Here is a 21,765-nt window from a genome sequence, read left to right as displayed (position 1 = left end):
GATGACAGACCTCTGATCTGACCTCAGATCAGAATGGGTAGAGTTAATTAGATAAATATATGGGAAACTAACAACTGCAGTGGAAATCTGATTCAGAAAACTAGATGGCATTGGAAATCTGGAGACCTGTAATCCATCATTTTTCTTTCTTTCTCTTTTTAAGATTCTGTTTATTTATTTGAGAGAGAGAGCAGGGAGGAAGGACAGAGGGAGAGAAAGAATCTCAAGCTGACTCCATGCTGAGCACGTAGCCGGACTTGGGGCTCGAGCTCACAACACTGAGATCACCACCTGAGCTGAAACCGAGAGTCGGATGCTTAACCGAATGAGCCAATCGGGCGCCCCAAACAGTTATTTTTCTAAACAAAGGTTTAGCATGTGGTTTGATTCATTCTCTATAACAGGCTTTTATAGTATCCCTAAAATTTTACAACCCATTTCCTAGAAGGATCATTCCATTAAAAACGACGGTAGTTTTGTGTTCATTAATCTAGATAAAGACATCTTCATAATTTTTGCAATTATGGACTGCCCTAGGATGGCATCTCAGGCTGCCATCTTAGGCATCTTAAGATGCCTTTATTCTGTTTTGCTTATGGTAAGAAAGTCACCACGTCAGAACGTATCATGGGCAGAGAGACATGAAACAAAGGCCATACCAGTTTTCCACAGAGTATCCCGCAGGTTTCTATTCCTCTCACTGTATTAGATTCTGCGAGCAGCAGAAATCTGTGGCAAAGGTCTCTTGGTAAAACTACACACCGCAGTCCTTCGACCACTAGATCTAAGAAATAGGAAAGGAAGAACCAGCTAAGGAAACAAATCTCACACCCCGTCACCAGATCCGTTTTTGGCAAGCAACTGCAGGGCAATCGAAACAAAAAAGATGAAATTATTATCAGGCGCTCCGCTTTCTGTGTTTTATTTTTTAAAAGTCTTAACAGTGGGCATCAAGGCGCAGGAAGGTAAAATTCTGCCTTGCCTATAAACTGGTTCATGAGCGAGAGGGAGGTGCCAGCTTCGCGATGGGGTGATTTAGAAAATGGTTGTCTAGCGTAACTCTTTTAAAATAAATGGACACAAGACGCCATCCAACAGTGTCTGCCTTTGGATTTGGGCCCTTGCCAGGGGTCACAGAGTTGCCCCCAAGCTGCACTAATTGTTGGCGGAAGCACAGAATCGGCCTGGAGGTTGGCCACCCCCTGTGCGCCAGACCCTCCTGCAGCAGCGACACGTGAAACTTTTACGTTTTTAAGCCAAGTTCTGCGCCAACCATTTTCTCGGCATCTTCTTTGCAGTGTAAGTGTTTCCCTTTAGGATTCAGGTGGTTTCTTTGGTGAAAATACAGGAATGAAAAAAAAAAAATGCTCGGAATTCTCTTTTCAAATCTCGGCCCCATGACCCCAGAGGGCCCCGTTTATGAGAAAGCTGGTGCTCTATGGGGGGCAAATCACGCTGCCTGAATGTGAAGGTTGCGGGGGACGAGGGGTGAGCAGGATGGCACTGAAATTCACACCCCATCGTGCCGCGGCACTGCCCCCGCGGGTGATGGGAAGAGGAGCCCCTCCCAGCGGTCCCCGGACGGAGCCGGGAGGCAGCCGGTCACTTACTCTGCACCGCGCTCAGAGCGGCCGCGGGCTTCAGAGCCCTGTTCACGGGAGGAGAGTGGCCGGCATCCCGGGCCGCCTCGCTCCTCGGAGGCTGGTCTGCGAGCACGTTCAGCAGCGCGCTGTTCCTCGGCGCGGGCAAGCAGGACACAGCGCTCCCGTCAATCTGCTCCGACAGCGCCCGGCTTTCCTGGCTTCGCATCTGACCCCGCGCTAGTTCTTGCTTCTTGAGCTGGTCTTCGAAAAACAGGAACTGCTCCGACTCCAGCTGCTGCTGGCGCATCCGAGCCACCCGCTTCCTCTCGGCCTCGATCAGGCTCTGATGCTCCCGTTGTTTCAGAATTTCCGCCTTGTATTTGTTCTGGAAAAGGCCGTGGCCGGAATAGGAGGAGGTTAGTTTCCATGGCAACCCCAGCCAGCGGGGATGAGACCCTTCCTGGCTAGACGGGGGCGGAGAGGCAGACAAGGCCATGTGCCCACAGGGACACGGGCGCCATAGCCCCTTGGTCTACTCAAGGCAGGGGCTCTGAGTCCACTCATGTTACCAGGGGCGGGCCACGACAGTCAAGTTCCCTCCATTCCCCTGCGCTTTAAACAAATACCAGCAAGCCAAGGTCAGGGTTGGTTACTTGGCCTGCCTGACCGAGAACCAGAGCGGACCATCTCAGAAATGGTTTTGTCGCTCTAGACTTCACTGTCCAATATGGTAATGCCCAGCCCCGAGGGCTACTTACGTTTAAATTAAATTTAAATGAAATGACATTAGACACTGAGTTCCGCAGTCCTCCCTGCCAGCCACCTTTTAATACCATGTGGCTAGCGGCTCCCACACGGAACATTTCTACCACGGGAGGAAGTTCTGTTGGTCAGTGTTGCCCTAGAACCTCTTGCCCTAGACTCTAGAACTCAGACAGCCAGAACTTTACGGAGAAGGGGGAACCACAAGGAAACGGTCCTCAAAATGTGGTACAATCATCTCCATCAGGATGAGTCAGGAACTTGTTAAAATGAAGATTCCCAGGCTCCCCAGTCTTAAAAAAAAAAATCTAGGCATTATTAGATTAGAGACTACAAATCTTTAATAAGCCCCTCAAGTTGTTTTGAGAAAAAGTAGCTTTGGTAGGGTTGGGGTGGGGGTACAGCTTACAGCACACGTTGGGGGTGCCCATGAATCCCCCAGAGTCTGGGCAGAAGTGCAGAAGCCGACCCAGCAGGAGTGGGGCGTGTCATGAGAGTCTGCGCTTCTAAAAAGCTCCCAGTGATGCCTGTCCTGGCTACAGCAAAGGCTCATTGATGGGCATGACCATCTCTCCAGCGTAAAGGCTGCCACTCTATCTCTACAGAGATTTCTCCATGACCTATACTTTGGGACACTGTTGCCACCTGGGACCAAACTGGTGTCTTCAAAGGTAGACCAGGCAGTCCCTTCCTGGGAGACCCTGGGAGGACAACCCCAGGTGTGTTGCTGACGGGACAAAGACTGGCCTGGGCTTTTCTCTCCTTTGCTGTTGGTTTGTCTGAGCGTCCAAGATCATTCTCATGTATCATAGTTCAAGTCAAATCCAAATGATCAAGAGTTGCACTTGAGGGAACGTTCAGACTGCCACATTCCCTCAGTCCCTTGGTCCAAAGGCTTCACTCAACACTGATTTCCAGCTACGCCCATGGGACGCTGGAAGGTCCCTGGGCCACATTCAGAGCTCACAAGACTGAACTCCATCGAGAGTCAGAACGGGTGATAATTCCAAAGCACATAAATACACAATCGAACAAGAAAGGCAAAGCAATTTTTATAACAATGCTAAAGACTTTAAGAATTCGAGTTGTGAACTTGAGGTCCTAGAGATGGATTGATTTTTTTTTTCTCTTAATGCCATTCCTCTCTTAGACATCATTACCATTGCTACTCTTTCTGTAATAATGATCCAGAAGCCACCATCCATCCATTGGGGATACGATTACATTTTCCTCACATGATTAGCTATTACTTCCTCTCAACGTAATATTGACTCTAAGATTGAAGAATTGAATTCATATTTCCAAAGCCTACATAATAAGATAAATCAGAAATTATATACTGTTCTCCCTATCTCCTACTGACTCTGTTGGTCACCAAAGAGAGGTCATCTGTCTTAAGGTTAAAGTGGCAAGAGTTGGTCAAAAAGCTGCCTTTAAAATCACTGTAGGAAATTTGTTTTCCAATGCATCACATGATTAGATGTTGCAGGGAAATAAAGATACCACATCTTTGGTGCAAGTGCTTAACCTGTATCTCAACATGAATTTTTTATTGCTTTTACATCACTGCGTCTTTAATTTTTAATTTAAATGGACATGACATTCAAAAAACTCACATGAACATGAAATTCAAAAAAATATCTGCACACAAAAAACAGTCACGAGATAAATGTACCGATGGAACTTACTTTGCTTTGCAAATATTCTTGGTATTCTACGTTATATTTCTTTAAAAGGTCCTTTTTCAATTCATCTGTCCTTGGGAATGCAATCTCCTTCAGTTTCTTTTAAAAATATATATATACACATTGATTAGTGGGATTCTCAGTATAGTCTTTCAGATCATCAGCTGAGAAAGAAAAACGGCTGCCATGTGTATTAGAAATCAAGACACGAGTAACCAAAGATGATGGTGGACATAGAAACCTCTCTTCGCTATGGCTCCAAAACACAACTTTTCAGTAGGGAAGGGAAACCATTATCCCTTTTGTAAGAGCTCCATGGACTCCACTAGTTAGATAAGCATTCTGTCTAGGGAGGTAGCCCCGTTTTTAAGCAGTGGGCTTGTAACTGCACATTCCACTGTGGGCAAATTTTATGGCATCATAGTTGGAAGGGACACTGGAGAAGGTAGGTAGGGACTGCTGGGCTTGACTATAAAAAAGAGGCTAAGGCACTGTGCATACAAATACAGATTCCCAGGCCTCCTCCAGGTTCCCCCGAACCCACAGGTTTAGGGAAGGGGTTAGGGAATGTGGATCTCAAACAAATTCTCAGTGATTCTTCTTAATGGCCAGAAAATCTGGGGAACCTGATTTAGCCGAAGTACCACCCTCCATTTCAGAGATGAGGGAACAAAGCCTATAGAGATTAGAAGGACAACTAGCTAGTGGCCCCATTATGACTAGAATCCAAATGTTCTGACTCTGACCAGGCTCTTTCACTGAAATTTCTATTTTTTTAATCTTCTGTCATCCATCCATCCATCCATCCACCCATCCATCCTCCCATCCATCCACCCATCCATCCATCCTCCCATCCATCCTCCTATCCATCCACTCATCCATCCAACCATCCATCCATCCATCCACCCACCCATCCGTCCTCCTATCCATCCATCCACCCATCCATCCTCCCATCCTCGCATCCATCCATCCATCCATCCTCCCATCCATCCATCCTCCCATCCATCCATCCTCCATCCTCCCATCCATCCATCCTCCCATCCATCCTCCCATCCATCCATTTATTCAGCAAGCATAAACAAAGAAAATGTATATGATTTTGGAGAATGGTTTCCCATGAGAAAAAAAAAATAAGAATAAAACTAAATCAGAGCAAAAGAGTCAGCTTGGCAGCTGGGCCCCCTCAAGTCCCATATAGAACAGCCTGAGTCTGAATGAACAAGAGAATTCCATGGAAATTGCTACACAAGGAATGGCAGTGAGTGGCCCTTCAGATGAGGGTGTACAGAAAATTTTTTTTAATGTAGATGACCATTTGACAAAACCTGAGTTCTTACAGGCAGCCTCAGGCCAGACTTACTGGTAAGACAGCCTTTTCTCTATTAGATGGTCAAGCATCTTTGGAGAGTTACTTAAAATTTCATGTTGTGATTGGCTTTGTATATACCATTTTATTTTCCTCCATGTAAGATCAACCCAAACTACGTAACACAGGTACATAGGAAACATCTTAAAAATGTTATTTAAAAGGATATATATTCTCAGCTAAAAATACCGTTTGCTATATCAGGTTGCCAAGGTTGATGGCAAATACATAACTTTTCAGGAACTGTCTTCCTTTTCCTTGAGACTATTTCAAGCCTCCGCTTACCCTTAAACACTTGATTATGCCTTAAGCTAGTACCCCATAATACCTTCATAATAGCCTGCTTTTCCAGGTAGTACAAGAAAAGAACTAGAACTTCGGGGGCCACTTTAATAATCAACACTAATTTTCAGTTTTGGGGTTCAGGACTGTATGGAAGAATCAAAACCAGCCAAAATGACTCTCATACAAATCTGGGGAATTGGACCACCTTTCTTTCCAATCCCTGGGAGGAACAGGGAATAATGCTGTCTTCACACCACAAAGAGATTGAGCACATTCTTGATCATTTTCCTTTTCTGCCCCTTCCAGTTCCAATTAGACATCCCACACTGGCTCTGTAACAATGTTTAAAGGTTCCAAGAAGAAATCGAAACATCTTGCTTGGCTAATGGAATCAATTTTCTTTGCCCAAACTCTCCAGAGGATGAGAGGAAGGGAGGGACAGTGGAGGAGGAGATCGATAATGGAGATGTATGGAGCATTTGATCCCCCGCGGGAGAATCGACCCCACAATACCTTCATAATATCCTGTTTTTCTGGGACTGCACATTGCTGGTAATCTCGATGGCTGGGAAGCTTTTCTACAAACAAGCTAGAAGAGAAAGTACATCTTAGCGTTACAGGACAGAAAAAGCTCAGCGATGGTTTCTTTTTTCTTAGAAATTTTATTTATTCATTTTTAGAGAGAGAAAGAGAGAGAGCATGCATGAGCAGGGGGAAGGACAGTAGGAGAAGGAGAGGGAGAGAAGTAGATTCTGCTGAGTGTGGAGACCAGTGCGGGGCTCGATCCTACGACCCTGAGATCATGACCTGAGCCAAAATCAAGAGCTGGATGCTCAACTGACTGAGCCAACCAGGTGCCCCCATCAGTGACGGTTTCTAATACGAGAAGGAAACTCCTTTTCAAAAAGGACATGCTTAATCCATTATTATTTAACCTACATTCTTTCCATCAGCCTTTCCACCGAGGGCTGGCAAGAACATGGTTTTGGCATTCCAGGGTAGTAAGCTCGGTGGCTGGAGCGCTGAGGTTAAGAGGCTCAGGACCCTCCCTAACAGACCCTGTCACTTTGGTCCTTCTTGGGTCCTGGGTGCCCGATCCGCCAGAGCCCTAGCTCTCTCGTGCGCCCTGCCGGCGACACAGAGGATCTTGTAAAAATGTTGAGAATTAGAAAGATCAACATAATCCCTTTTCACAGTTGAGAAAGACTCAAAGGACCACTGATGAGTCAGGAGTGCCATCGTGTCTGTGCGTCTATATCAAACATTCATTTTTTAAAAGATTTTATTTATTTATGTGTGTGTGAGAGAGAGAGGGAGAACGTGAGTGGGTGGAGAAGCAAGGAGCATGATGCGGGGCTCGATCCCAGGACCCCAGGATCACGACCTGACCGAAGGCAGAGGCTTCACCCACTGAGCCACCCAGGCGCCCTGATAGCAAAAATTCTTAACTGAAAATTCACGGCTGAGAGAAATGACGTCAGAATTCCCAGTGGATCCAAGGAGGTGCTAATTAGGAATTCATTATTTTTCCTCACCTTTTTGAGGAAGAAGGGGCAGCAGAGGTAAAGGGAAATCCTTAGACCAAACCGGATTCACCACTTCCATGTAAAATGAAGATTTTGCTTTCCAAAGGGCAGGGAATTCTTGGTTTTTGTTGGTGGTGGTTGTTTTATTTTTTCCCTTACTGATGTCTCCCTAGCTCATAGACTAATGTCCAGCTCATGATGTGTGCTCAGTAAATATTTGTTAAATAAACAAAAAGTCCTTCCTTGATAGACCATGATGGGCTATCAATACTATTTATGATCAACTGATATGCAAAACCTTATAATTACTGGTGTCCTCTCGCTCACAGATCACACATGCTCTTGTCACGTTGCCCTACAGGGGCATGGGGATGGTAAAATAGCTCATTTCTTGGGTGAGAAAATTACGGTTTAAGGAAGCTACATAAATTGTTAGTTGCCTAAAGTCACTCTTCTTTCTAAATGGAATAAAGGCACAAACGTTGGGAGTTGAAGAGAGCTTAGAGAAGTCTTCCATTTGGAGGTAAGAGAGATTTCTGCCTTACATCTTCCATTTGTAATAAGGAGCTGAGGCCCACGGGGAGGAGAATTACAAATTTCCACGTGGTAAATGACGGAAGGGAATTCCAACATTCCAGTGACTCGCTAACGCAGACAGTAGAGGGGCCATTTGCTTTACCACACTTACTTACTTACCATCGATGGCCCCCTCCATGAACATGGATGAAAAACACCAGCAGAAGGCAAAACAGAAATTTTAGCAAATGGTGACTTAGAGTTCAGAGATCAAAGTTTTGGGATATGTGTGCTATCATTGATGTCGAACAGCTTCCAATTTCGTATTGATTGTTAGCGCTCTAGAAACCAGTGGTTTCCCCAGGTAGGCTGAGCGTTGCCAGCCATCGGCTTTCTCAGAAGTTCTCAGGTTAGGTCCTTGACTGAACGAGGGACGTCAATCATCATGTGACTTTTAATTAAAATCAGAGTACGGGTTTCAGGAATATGTCAGTAACGAGCATGTGTCTGACGGAAAGTAGGGTATTTTTTCAACAGTTTGAGTCTCTTTTATATATAGCACTATTGTAAAGATAAAGAAATTGCCTCTTTTTTTAAATAGATTCTATTTATTTATTTGAGAGACAGAGAAAGAGAGCAAGCATGAGCAGAGGGGAGGGGCAGAGGGAGAAGCAGGCTCCCCGCTGAGCAAGGAGCCTGATGCAGGACTTGATCCCAGGACCCGGGGATCATGACCTGAGCCAAAGGCAGACACTTAACCGAATGAGCCACCCAGGTGTCCCAATAAATTGCCTTAAAAAAAAAAAATACTAAGTAGGGGTGCCTGGGTGACTCAGTTGGTTAAGTGGTCGCAGCTTGATTTCAGCTCAGGTCATGATCTCAGGGTCCTGGGATCGAGTCCCGGGGAGGGGCTCCAAGCTCAGTGGGGAGACTGCTTGAGATTCTCTCTCCCTGTCTCCCTGCCTCCTCCCACTCTCTCTCTCAAATAAATAAATAAATCTTAAAGAAAAATACTAACTACAAAGTGAAACTGATTGCAGCTTTCTTTTTTTCTTTTTTTTTTTTTTTTAAAGATTATCTACTTATTTATTTGACAGACAGAGATCACAAGTAGGCAGAGAGGCAGGAAGAGAGAGAGGGAGAAGCAGGCTCCCTGCTGAGCAGAGAGTCGGATGCGGGACTCAATCCCAGGATCCGGAGATCATGACCCGAGCCAAAGGCAGAGGCTTAACCCACTGAGCCATCCAGGCGCTCTGACTGCAGCTTTCTATCCCTGAGTCAGATCTTCTTATAACTCTCCCTATCCCCAGCCAACAAGTCAAATTTTAAAACCCTTAATGGTCTGTTCCAGGCGCTGTGGACAGAGCTGTAATGTGGCTCCTGCTCTCACGAAGCCTACATTCCTATGGGGGGAGGACGGCACAAAACAAGACATATTCTTGGGAAGAGTGCCAAAGACAGGCACATGCAGGTCACTACACTGCGCTACTGAGAGACTTTTTCAAGTCCCTGAGTCTCCCTCCATGCCTGAGCCTCAGGGATGCTTCGGGGATGCCTTTGAACACATTACTTGGTAACTCAAACACCTGGGACATTTAATGCTTTTGGAGATTGCAAAATTGGCCTGAATATGAAAACATTCCTGGAGTCCAAACCATCTCGCTGAAATAGCACGTAAATATTTTCCCCCATTTTTCTCATTTCAAAGACCCCCCCCCCAAAAAAAGACTTACGTTATAAATTTATTATAAAGGACGAAGGCATTTTCCAAATTTCCTTCTTCCAAATACACTGACGCCATCCTCTCCATCTCCACTCCAGATCTAAAATAACGGCGTGGAGTGATGTCTTCCGTGATGGTAATGTTACACCCGAGCTTGCTGAGGGCTCGGACTCGCTCTTCTGGGCTCAGGGAAACATCCGTGTGGTCAGGCATAGCAGCTAACTTTTTCTGCAAAGCAAAAATGGAATCTCTGAGTAGACATAGGAAGTGAACAGGACTGAAATGACAGGTGTATTTTCTGTACTGAATCCCCGACACCAGTACCTAAGGAAGGCGTTTAGTAAGAGTCCGTGGTAACAATGAAAGTGAAATCTTTGGGCAGAAACACATGGGCTTCACACCAAAAAGACAAGCATCTCTAGGATAAACACACCTTTGTGTTGGGGGCAAAATCTCCTTTTAGGTTTCAGGGTACTATGCTGTGCCAGTTCCTGGGTATGCAAATGTTTTAGGTCATTTTAAGTAAAGTATCACTAAGCCTTGTGTCTTCATGGCTATTCCCATTCTGGCCCATGTGAAGCAGGACAACAGGCAGACTCTTGCCTGGGTAGGGCTCACGTCCTTTCCCTCTGAAGTGTCTCCAAGACATGGCCTGCATTCGAAGCTACTCTTTGATTCAATTCTCTTCCAGAACATATCCCGTTTAATAAGAAGCTTTTAGGACCTCTGTGCTTCTTCACCCAGTGAATGAAACCCCACCAGTAAGTCCTCTTCAAGCCCATGGATACCTCCCATTTCTTTTTGACATAAAAAGACTCTTGGACCTGCACATAATGGAGTACATTAACAGGCACGGTTAATTAGTCCCTGACTGAGAAAATAATGGAAATCATTACTAAGAAAAAGTCAGTGATGTTAAGGCAATACATTTGTATTTTATTCATGAAAATAGCGTCTGTACACATTTGGGAAAACACAGAACGTATGCAGCCAGGGTAATTTTTCCGTGATTCAGCGAAAAAGGTCAGTGCTTTGGAAAGGCAAAAAAGTCAACGTTTTTTTTTCCTTTTAAAGGCTGTAGAGCAAATATTTGGGGCTTTGTAGACCTTAGAGTCCCCATCACAACTACTTAGCTCTGCTGAGGGACAAGAAGCCACAAACAACATGTAAGCAAAGGATCCTGGTTCTGGTTTCAAAAATGTTTTCAAAACAAGTACGTGACTTTGGCGCTCAGACCACAGTCTGCTGACCCCAGCTCTAGACCACTGTATCTCCAAGTGCACTCTATGCATCTGCAATATCAGCATCAATTGGGAGTTTCTTAAAAGTAGAGTCCCCAGGTGCCTGGGTGGCTGAGTGGGTTAAGTGTCTGCCTCCAGCTCAGGTCATGGTCCCAGGTCCTGGGTTGGAGCCCCAAGTCCAGCTTCCTGCTCAGCGGGGAGCCTGCTTCTCCCTCTGCCCCTCCCTCTGCTCCTGCTTTCTCTCTCCTCCCTCTCTCTCTCTCTCTCTCTCAGTAAATAAATAAAACCTTTAACAAATGTTTAAAAAAAAACTCCCACAGGCCTCCCCTGGCATCTACAGATTAGAGGCGGGCTTGAAGAACCCAGGGTTGAACTTAGGTTCCCCGAGGCACTGCCGCATGCTGCCCCCGTTTGGGAAATGCTGCCTTAGACCCCTCTAGCATCCTTTGAGCAACAGGAATGGAATTAGCCCAGGGCAAATTTAGCTCCCGGAACTGCCTCTGTCAGTCAAGGGCAGCACCTTTGATTAAAAGGTCTGTAGAAAGTTAAAAAAGAAATCCAGGTGGAATGGATTTTAGTCTGGCCAGGAAGGATGGATCCAAGCCATCAGGACAGGCTACAGAGTCCCGTGTGTATAGCTCTTTCCATGCCTGGGGAGGGGGCCACTGTGGTGGTAATTCTGTAGCAGACAGAACCCTAGAGACCTGGAATTATTATTTTTTTCTTTTTGTTTTTTAAGATTTTATTTATTTATTTGAGAGAGCCGATGGCGGGGCTTGATCCCAGGACCCTGCAATCATGACCAGATCCATCCCAGGACCTTGAGACCATGATCTGAGTCGAAGGCAGACGTTAAACCCACTGAGACACCCAGGCGCCCTGATTCTTGTTTCTAAAGGTAAAATCTACAACCAACCACAGAGGCATAAATCTGTTCTCCTCCCTGTTTCCTTCTCTCCGAGGAGGCTGGGGTCCTCAGGGCCTGGGCTTCCTAGCCCGGAAGTCTCCAGCGATCCCTCCTGCAACAAGGTGGCAAGTTCAATTTAGAGCGGAAGGGATAAGGAGACTTGCGAGTCTCCCGGAGTCTGTCTCCAGGACCAAGTGATAAAGAATAAAGCATACACTGGATTTTCAACCGCGGCATCTTCAATCAATTCTCACTTGGTCCAGAATCGTGAGAACAGGGAGGTATGACTGCACACAGCACCCAGCCCTGCCTCCAGGACCTCACCTTACACGAAGGCACACTTCCTTCTAGCCAGACCCTGCTGGGCTGCTCCTACAGTTTTCGAAAAGACTTTCTAATTTCTGAGAAGCTTCTGGAGGCTTCCCCTCCTCGGAAGCAGGAATGGAAGCTTGTGGCATGTCAGCCTCAGGCTTGAGTGCGGGCGTCTTGTCCAAGGGAGAAGCCCGGGACACGCAGCCACGCCACGCGCACCTGCCGCTCCCAGCAGCACTCAGGGAAAATGCTGCTATTCGACCACAGATAAAGGCGTCAGTGGCATTAGAAAATGATCGGAAAAAAAAAAAAAAAATCTATGGAAATTAGCGCATTTTCCAAAGAGGATTTCCAGGTTCCTACACGTGCAAAAGTAATTGGTCCACTCTTTATTACTAAACAGTCTGCATTGAATTATAATCATTTGTACGCAGTGTCCATGTTCCCCCAGGATGTAGCATATTCCTTGCGGCACAGACAATAATCAATACATGTACCAAATAAAGGAGGAAGAAGGAAACAGGTGCACTGTGATTATAACTAGATTTTACTTGGAAGTAAAAATAAGATTTATTTTTCCTCTGTTGAACGGTCCTATCCTTTCCAAATTCAAAAGTGATCTCAGAAGTAAATGGAGAAAAAGCCTCGTATAAAGTCAGGTGTGAGATATCTTGCAAAATAAAAAATCTCCCAATGAAAAAGCCTTCGTGTTTGTTTGACAGTGACATGTCTACTAACATTTTAATCATGGCTACCTAGTGTTCTGGAAAACACGTAAGACGCGCCGAAAGGATGATCCCTTCCTCTGTGGCTGGGAAAGGGGGCTGCCGTTATCCCCCCACAGCACCCCGACAGCATGGGGTCGGAAAATGAGTAAGTTCCTACAGTTCTCCATTCCTCGTCCTCTCAAAGCAACTGAGCCTCTGTGAAGGACGTTCCTGGCAAAGAGGACGTGGGTCATAACCTATTTCAGGGCAAGAACCAGGCCCTCCATTTCTTTCTTTCTTTGTTTTTTTAAGATTTACTTATTTGACAGAGAAAGAGAGAGAGCAAGCACAAACAGGGGGAGTGGGAGAGAGAGAAGCAGACTCCCCGCTGAGCAGAGAGCCCGATGTGGGGCTCGATCCCAGGATCCTGGGATCATGACCTGAGCCGAAGGCAGGTGCTTAACCACTGAGCCACGCGGGTGCCCCCTCCATTTCTCTGTGATCTGGGGCTAAAGCTTTGCACGGGCAGGTGCCGGCCATCAGGAGAAGGCTAACGATCATAAAAGCTTCCCCTGATCAAGCCCCCATGATTGGCTGAGAACATTAAAAATATTGTTCCCAATGGTTGTAATGTGCAAAGTAGAAAAATGGGGCCATGGAGGTTACATAATGTGCCTACATTCTCACCCAGAGAATGATCTAGGACATGCAATATGTCTCTGCGATCCCGGGGCTCCTGTCATCCCTCCTAAGATGTAGCCAGAGAAGGGAGAATGAGTTTCGAGCGTGCAGACCTTTGCACTGGATCCCAGAGCAACATGGACCTGTCATACGTAGAATGTCTCCCTCGGTCGCTCCCACACCGGAGAAGCTTCCAGGTCTTCTCCTTGAAGAAGCGAAGGCACAAAGGTTGAAGTCCCTGCTTACAGTGTCGATTCTCAAGTGCCCCTCCCCCACCCTCTTGGAATCTAACCAGAGAGATTCAAATTTCGCACTTTTGTGGACAAAAAGAATTATTTTTAGTTCTAGCGAAGAGGGCTTTATTAGTCACTTCCTCAAAGCAGGGACCGCACAGATGGATAAGAAGCGACAAGTGCTCAACTTCGTGAAGGGAGGGTGACTCATTCCCCATGTGATATGTTTCTGTTCTTCTTTTCGGGTTTTCAGGCCGCATGGAAGGTATGGGTTGGCGCTACCTACCAGAGAATTCACAGTAAACGGCTGATCCATCTTGTCCTGTCCGCAGAATGAAGCGGTTCAGTTTCTTCTCAATCACTTCATCTGTTTTCAAGACAAAAAGCAGAGCTATGGTTATTATTGATTATTATTCTTTTTATTTATTTATTTATTTTTTTTTTTAAGAGAATCCGAGTCTCAAATCTCAAACCCTAGGTTATTTCTGGCTCAGAATATAAACACTTCGAAACGACTTACATGACCTGAGTTTTTAGAGAGACTTTGGAAATCTCCTCCTGCAAATACAAAACGGCAGGTGGTGACGGTTTCCTTGAAAGCAGACCTTTGAAAACAGGGGTGGGACGAGACTTCATGATTGCTTAGTGCGTGGTATGTCTTCTGGGGGTTTTCTTACTCAGAAGTCCATGCAGGGTTGTGAAGTGGGTCTACTTTGTTCTCATGGTGAAGAGCTTGGACGCTGAGGCGGTGGCCTCCTACACTGGGCGGAGTCCGTCTGGGCCTAGGCCGTGGAAGGTGGAATTGTAAGACAGCTCTCGGACTCCCGCCCCCTCGGTCTCCAGGCTCCCTTTGAGTGTGGAGGAGACCTGTAACCAACTTCTAATCCACAGAACACAGGAGAGGTGAGGGAATACTTCCCCCACGTTTACATTATGTCACGCAGCAAGGATGAAGAGATCTGTAGATAGATTAAGACGTCTGACCAGCCGGCACTGAATCAATCCAAAGAAAGATGATCTTGGGTGGGCCTGGCCCAATCAGGCGAGACCTTTCAAAGATTGAGACAGTCTCCCGCTGGCCTGGAAGACTCAGCCGCCATAGATAACCACAGCTGTAGGGAAAGAATTCTGCTGGAAATCAGGTCAGTTTGGAAGAGCACCCCGAGCCTCAGATGAGTCCCTAACCCAGGGCAGCACCTCCCTTGCTGCCCTGTGAGCTCCTGAGCAGAGGAGCTGGGTTATGCTGTGCCCAGAGACCAGACCCACAAAACTCGGAGATATTAAATGTGTGGCATCTTAAGCCATGACGTTTGTGGTGACTTGCAAAGCAGCACAAGAAAACAGGTGTGTCAGCCATGAGACTCTACGTACATTATATGGCCTTCTGTGGACAAGTGTTGTTGGGGGAAATAATGCGACCTACGTCATATCGATGCGATAAGGATGAGAGGAGTTAGCAGAGGAAGTGCTTGGCATAGTTCCTAGCACAGTCAAGACTACAGAAGTGTCTGCTTTTACCAGAGTCTTTGGTTTGCAGTTGTAGAACCTGAGGCTCAGAGTTACATGAATGTGCTTGGGTTCAAACAGTCCCTCCACGAACGTTCTCTCCTCTCTGACACTACTTGGGCTCACACTCCATGTCACCACTTCCCACTTCTAAATTTATTTTGGCTTTTTCCTCCACAGATCATTTTTATGTGTTGCTGGACACAACTTCTCTTCAGTTCCTTACTCATGACAGGAGGGGCTTAACCTACGTTCATTCATTCCGATCATAGCATTCTGTGATTCTAGAAATCTCACCCATAGACCATTCAACCCTTCCGGCTTTTTTTCTGGCCTGAATCCATGCCCAAGAAACCCTCCACGGAAAGTCACGTGGCATGTTCTAATCCTTCCCCTTCATCCTCTCTAGTGATGCCTGGAGTAGACAGGGAGGTTTTTTTTTTTTTTTTTTTTTTTTTTTTAAAGATTTTATTGACTTATCTGACAGACAGAAACCATAAGCAGGCGGAGAGGCAGGCAGAAGCAGAGGGGGAAGCAGGCCTCCCGCCGAGCAGAGAGCCCGACGCGGGGCTCGATCCCAGGACCCAGAGACCACAACCCGAGCCGAAGGCAGAAGCTCAACCCACTGAGCCACCCAGGGGCTCCCAGACAGGTAGATTTAAGCTTGTAGCCTGCAGGAATGGCCGAGAAAGAAACGACCTGGGGGGAGCCACAGTCACAGTGTAGCTTAAAACCCTAATTAATTCTGGTATTCTGGTGTTGCAGAATGCAGGCAACATTATTTGGGGGAATTACGAGTCCTTGGTAAGAAGAAATAAACCAGGGAAAGAAAAGAAGAGGAGAGGAAAGAAGAGAAAAGAAGGAAGGAAGAGAGAGAGAGAGGAAAGGAAGGAAGGAGGGAAGGAAGGAAGAGAAAGAAAGAAAGACATTAAAACAGTTAAAGAGACAGAACAAAAAGGCTTATGGGAAATCTGGGGCTGGGTAGGGGGAAGGGAGGGAAGGGGACAATGAAACACTAGTTAGTCATTGACTAGGGTCTTGCAGAAGCCTAGAGTTATTTTTTAGGGGTTGCTCAGATTCTTACATGGAGAACAAACAATTTTAAAAAATTAAAAACATTACAACAGTGCTTCTTAAACTTTACTATATCTAAAAGTTATGCGAGCCTGGGGCTTATTTAAAATGCAGATTCCTAGAACTCAACCACAGGGCTTCTGAATCCAGCCGTTGTGAGCCCACATCAGCACTGATGGTTAGGACACAGCCTGGGTAAATCTGACATGTGAGGTTTCCAAACAGTACTTGCAGAGACGCTGTCTTTGGGAATGCATCAAGCAGGACCCCTCGCTGCAAGAGAAGGCACACACTCTTGAATTCATAAGGTAATGGGAAGATCACAGAATTCCAGGAGGGCCTGGGAAATGGGGATTGGAGGCTATGTAATCCCCCAAAATCACTCAGCAGCACTGGTGTGAGGGGAAGAGGGTCCCCCAGCTTACAGCACAGCCACCGGCTGCCGTGTCTTGTTTGATGTCACCAGTTTCTAGTTCAAAGTATGAGATGGAGTTCTGTGGCTGGCAGAGCCTAGGCCACATGCCCGCAGCCAGGCACCGGAAAATGCAAATGCCCAGCACTTGACACTTCCATGGGAGGCAGCGGGATGGGCCCAGTGAGAGAAGATTCCGGGTGGCCAGGCCCAGGTACCCAAAAACAATGACCAGCGGGCACAAGACTCAAACCAACTTTTCTGTAATGATCTTCTGAATGTACAAAATGCTAATTCAATATATCTTGAACATGGGCTTTTATTTATTTATTTTTAAAAATATTTTATTTATTTATTTATTTGTCAGAGAGAGAGAGAGAGAGAGGACAAGCAGGCAAAGTTGCAGGTAGAAGCAGAGAGAGAAGCAGGCTCCCCCCTGAGCAAGGAGCCCGATGCAGGACTCGATCCCAGGACCCTGGGATCATGACCTGAGCCGAAGGCAGCGGCTTAACGGACTGAGCCACCCAGGTGTCCCGAACATGGGCTTTTATTAACTTGCCATAGATGCAAACCCATCACTATTAACGCCCACACATAAACTTACCTGTACTTCACTAATAGAAACCGACTCCCCTCAAATCTAAGATGAAAGAAGTTTATAGATGGGTCGGTCAACTCATTTCTGTGGACCATGCACTCCTCAGAGGGAGTGGTCTTGTCTGACTTTGTTTTTTAACCTCTAATCCTAGCATCTATTAGTTCCAACACAATCTGTTACCCAAGTCAACATGGCCAGTGACGCTCTCTAGACCAGTAGCTGTCCAGCTGTGCGGCAGGATCCCCAAGACCCCAGTGAGGGGTGTGCAAGGTCAGCATTATTTTCATAATATCCCTCAGACATTATTTGCTCCTTTACCATCTATCTGTCACAGTTCTGCAGCGGAGACGTCCAGAGGGGGGACGGCTCATTTGCATATCCTTGTCAATGTCTGTTTCAGTTTTTAATACAATAAATATAAATCCATAGAGCCCATACAGGCAAAGCTTGTGAGTATCCTTCGTAATTTTTAAGAGGGCAAAGGGGTCCCAAGTCCAAGACGTTTGAAAAACACTGCTTTAGGGGTGGCTGGGTGGTTCAGTGGGTTAAGCCTCTGCCTTCAACTCAGGTCATGATCTCAGGGTCCTGGAATCGAGCCCTGCATCGGGCTCTCTGCTCAGTGGGGAGCCTGCTTTCCCTTCTTCTCTCTCTGCCTGCCTCTCTGCCTACTCTCTCTGTCTGTCAAAGAAATAAATAAAATCTTGAAAAAAAATGCTTTTTGAAAAACACTGCTCTAGACCAACTATGCAAACAAAACAAAACAAAACCTCGCCATGTGACTTCAATCTAAACACCAAAAGTGTGGTCCAGAAGAATCTAAAAGGGAAAAAGTACATGTTGAGTGTCACCTTCCGTTGGTGCTACTGTGGTCCTACTAAAATAATTTTAAAAACTGAGGGCAGGGGCTCCTGGGTGGCTCAGTCGGCTAAGTGTCTGACCGTTGACTTAGGTTTCGGTCATGATCACAGGGTCGTGGAATCGAGCCCCGAGTTGGGTTCTGTGCTCAGCTCTGAGTCTGCTTGTGACTCTCTCCCCCTCTCCCTCGGCCCTTCTCCTCTCTAAAATAAATATATAAATCTTAAAAAAAGAAAATGAAAACTGAGGGCACCGTGGGAGGTGCCTGACCTCACAGACCCTGGGACCCAGAAAAGCAAATGCCACACACTACCTGTATTTGCGATATCCACTCTTTTTCTCAAAGAAAAATACAATTGTTAGCTAATATATAGCGGCCCCAGTAAAAACCTACATTTTTCCAGCCTGCCTTGGCCTTAGATGTGGCCATGTCCCCAGGCCCTGCCAGCGGGGTGTGAATGGAAGTACTGTGATCAAAGTCTGGATCCTGCCCCTAGAGAAAGGGAGCCGGCCTCCCCCACCCACTGGGGACCTTCCTGCCTGCTGACGCGGCCACGCAGGTGCACGAGGACAGGAGCCTGTGGCACCGAAAAGCAAGTAGAGAGAGGAAGCCCTCCAGGTTGCTCATGCTCAGACCGGGACAGAGACAAAGGTCTGTCTTGTGCAATACTGTGTCTTGTTTAGGCAGCTGGACTTGCATCCCGACAAATGCAATAGTTTAACCTAGAAAGGTGATTCAGCATGGCCCGAGGGAGACCGTGGCTGACACTGGTAAGGAAACAGGTATCCTCCATCAGGGGAATCACGTCCTCCATCACATCCCCAACAGCCAGCTTGGCTGCCTCCACGCCTTTGCCCTGTGTGCAGGCAGTGGCAGAAACACCCTCCTCTCTCCTGTGACCTCACAACTCACCCAAATCCTGCCCAGCCAGGGAGAGCCTGCATACCCAGCCGGAAGTTTCAGACTTCTTCAGATATTGAGCTATAGCCCCGAAGGCAACATTTGACTGTTATAAATACTTAATTTGGTTGTTACAGAAAACTTTAAAAATTCTAAGTTATTAATATTTAAAAATTGGGAGATTTCATATAAAAATTCAGGTTTTAGCTTCTCCTTAAAAAAAGAAACCAAAAAAAACCAAAACAAAACAGAGGATCTGGCACCACTGGGCCCAGTACTTGGAACATTTGTTTTTATCTTCTATCGTGAGTTTAAAACAGTACCTGCTACGCGTACATATTTGTTGTGTGAATGAGGAAGCAGTTCCCTTAAAGTCTAGAGTATACTCTCCATCACATTCCCAGACATATAACAAAAATTTGGTAAATTTTTGGATCTAAATCTGTGCTAAAATATGTCCCCCAAGCACCTGGGTGGCTCAATCATTAAGCGGCTGCCTTTGGCTCAGGTCGTGATCCTGGGGTCCTAAGATTGAGACCTACATTGGGCTCCCTGCTCAGCGGGAAGCCTGCTTCTCTCTCTCTCACTCCCCCCACTTGTGTTTACTCTCTCGTTGTGTCTCTCTCTGTCAAATGAATAAATAAAATCTTTATAAAAATATATGTCCCCCAAATGCACCAGCCTTCAAGAATTTACAGGTAGCTCATTTAATTCTCTTAACACACGTCTGTTCATTAATTCAGTCACATATTCATTCAACAAACATCAACTGGACATTTAGGATATACCGGCATTGTTCCAGGCATGCGGGACATGAACAAAACTGGCAAAGATTCCTGCCCCTTGTGGAGTTTACATTCTCACTGGAAGAGACAGGTAAACAATAAACCTTTTAAATATATTGTATAATAAGTTAGAAGGTAATATGTGCTTTTGAAAAAAGAAAAAGAGCAAAGGGAATGAGGAGCCCCGTGGAGGGGTAGGCTGGGCAGCAGATGACAGTATGAAACGGAATTTTCAAGGTAGGTCTTATCTGAAGCCAAAAATGAAGCAAGGGCTTGTAGGAGATGAGGGAGAGGAGAGAGATGGTGAAAAGGCCCTGAGGTAGAAGCATCACGTGCTTGAGAAAGAGCAAGGTAGCTGGCTGGAGTGGCCCGCCAGCCTGATGCTGGCTGCACCAAGTTCTTGTGCTCCTCGCTTGTCAGCAAGGATTGTGGGAAGCAGGCCAATAATGACTTTAGGTGCTAAAGTTAAGATAAACACTGGAATTTGGAGGATCAGAAATAAACAGCAGAGAATGTTGAAGGCAGATGGGAGGTACTTGGCCTCATGCACCAGTGACACCTAAATTCCCTTTGGAAGTGGGGGCTCCTTTCCACAGCAAAGGCAGCCTCTGTGGCTGGCCTGGCTGGGGGTCCTGGCTGCATCGTCCTCTTGCCACTCATCCTTCCTGGGCCCTCCCTGGCTCACCTCCCTCACGCACAGCTGGGCTCATCACTTCGGAGGGGCCCACAACCAGTTGCAAACATTCACCAGGAAGGCCCGCTTCAATCCCAATGTGCTCCCTAGCCTCCCTCCACCCTGGAGTGCGGGCACATTTCTGTGACTTCATAAATCTGAAACACAGGCCACAGATACATTTAACGTGAAGCAGGCCCCTTGAGAGTTCTTTCTGTTTTAGAGCCCCCTGTCTTCTTGCCTGGACCTCCAGGCCATTTTCCTCACTGTAGCCTCCAAGGACACACCATTTCCCTCTTCCCATGACTTTTTAAAGAGGTGGAGGGGGAGTCTCTGACTTCTGTGAATCCGGGCATGCAAGGGATTGGGAAACTGGTCAAAACCATATATATTGGGGCACCTGGGTGGTTCAGTGGGTTAAAGCCTCTGCCTTCAGCTCACGTCATGATCCCAGGGTTCTGGGATGGAGTCCCGCATCGGGTTCTCTGCTCGGCAGGGAGCCTGCTTCCCCCTCTCTCTCTGCCTGCCTCTTTGCCTGCTTGTGATCTCCGTCTGTCAAATAAATAAATAAAATCTTTAAAAAAAACCAAAACATATATATTCACTGAACACGTGGAGGCCAACTCCTATCCCTGCTGCCCAGCTAAGGGGGACCTCCTGGAACCAAGGGAACAATTCCCAACCATGCCCAGGGTGGATGGGACAGAAAGGGGGGGTCTCGCTCAGGAGTGGCCTGGGAGGGGGCAGGACCCTTTCCTACTTGACACCTCACAGCTCTGAGTTTGTGAGTTTATTCTCCCTCTGTGCCCACAGATTTACAGCCCAGGAGGAGAATTCCTTTTGAATTTGGGGTCCCAATGGGATGTCTCCCAATCTCAACACCCCCCTCCCCTGCCCCTGCAAGGCAGTGTGAAAGAAGCTCTAAGATGCTGCCTTTGCATTAAAAACCAGCTGCTGGGGGGCCTGGGGGCCTCAGCCCGTGAAGCGTCTCCCTTCCGATCGGGCCATGATCTCAGGGTCCCGGGATCGAGTCCCACATCGGGCTCCCTGCTCCGTGGGGAGCCTGCTTCTTTCTCTGCTCTTTACCCAGCTTGTTCTCTCGCTCTCTCAAATAAAGAAATAAAAATTTAAAAATAAATAAATAACTGAAAATAAAAACCAGCCGCAGATATTGCCAAGAATGAAGGAGAAAATATCTTGCCTAGCACAGTGTTTATCTCATGACGTTTTACTTGAATGCCTTTAACTTTCCTTTCCTATCTTTCTTTCCTCTTTTTTTTTTTTTTTTCTTGTGCTTTTTTTGTGGCTAAGCTCAGAATTCTGATCCGCTTCCATGCACACAAACATATTTTCCCGAATACAAGGGGTGTCTCCCGGACAGTGAGCAGCCTCCTCTGGGAGTCAGCCCGGGGAAGAGGCATCGAGGTGAGCTCC

At 46.6% G+C, this 21,765-nt stretch overlaps 1 protein-coding gene across 4 annotated transcripts in view; it reads right to left on the bottom strand.

The window, feature by feature from the left end:
• Positions 1-21,765, bottom strand: part of STAMBPL1 (STAM binding protein like 1) — a 45,696-nt gene that overhangs the window by 6,730 nt on the left and 17,201 nt on the right. For 3 of the 4 annotated variants that reach the window (XM_032883053.1, XM_032883055.1, XM_032883054.1), the window contains exons 2-7: positions 13,814-13,894; positions 9,457-9,674; positions 6,195-6,270; positions 4,034-4,129; positions 1,611-1,968; positions 660-784 (exon numbers count right to left, since the gene is read on the bottom strand). In XM_032883053.1, the coding sequence (XP_032738944.1) occupies positions 660-784; positions 1,611-1,968; positions 4,034-4,129; positions 6,195-6,270; positions 9,457-9,674; positions 13,814-13,843 (903 nt within the window). In that variant the 5' untranslated portion in view covers positions 13,844-13,894. The remainder of the gene's footprint in view (positions 1-659; positions 785-1,610; positions 1,969-4,033; positions 4,130-6,194; positions 6,271-9,456; positions 9,675-13,813; positions 13,895-21,765) is intronic. The other variant, XM_032883056.1, reaches the window with a different exon arrangement.

Source organism: Lontra canadensis, unplaced genomic scaffold, assembly GCF_010015895.1.
Source record: "Lontra canadensis isolate GAN:19392208 unplaced genomic scaffold, GSC_riverotter_1.0 scaffold85, whole genome shotgun sequence".
Classification (NCBI taxonomy): Eukaryota; Metazoa; Chordata; class Mammalia; order Carnivora; family Mustelidae; genus Lontra; species Lontra canadensis.
The sequence above is the reverse complement of the archived record's forward strand: the minus strand, read 5'-3'. Positions and strand labels throughout refer to the sequence as shown.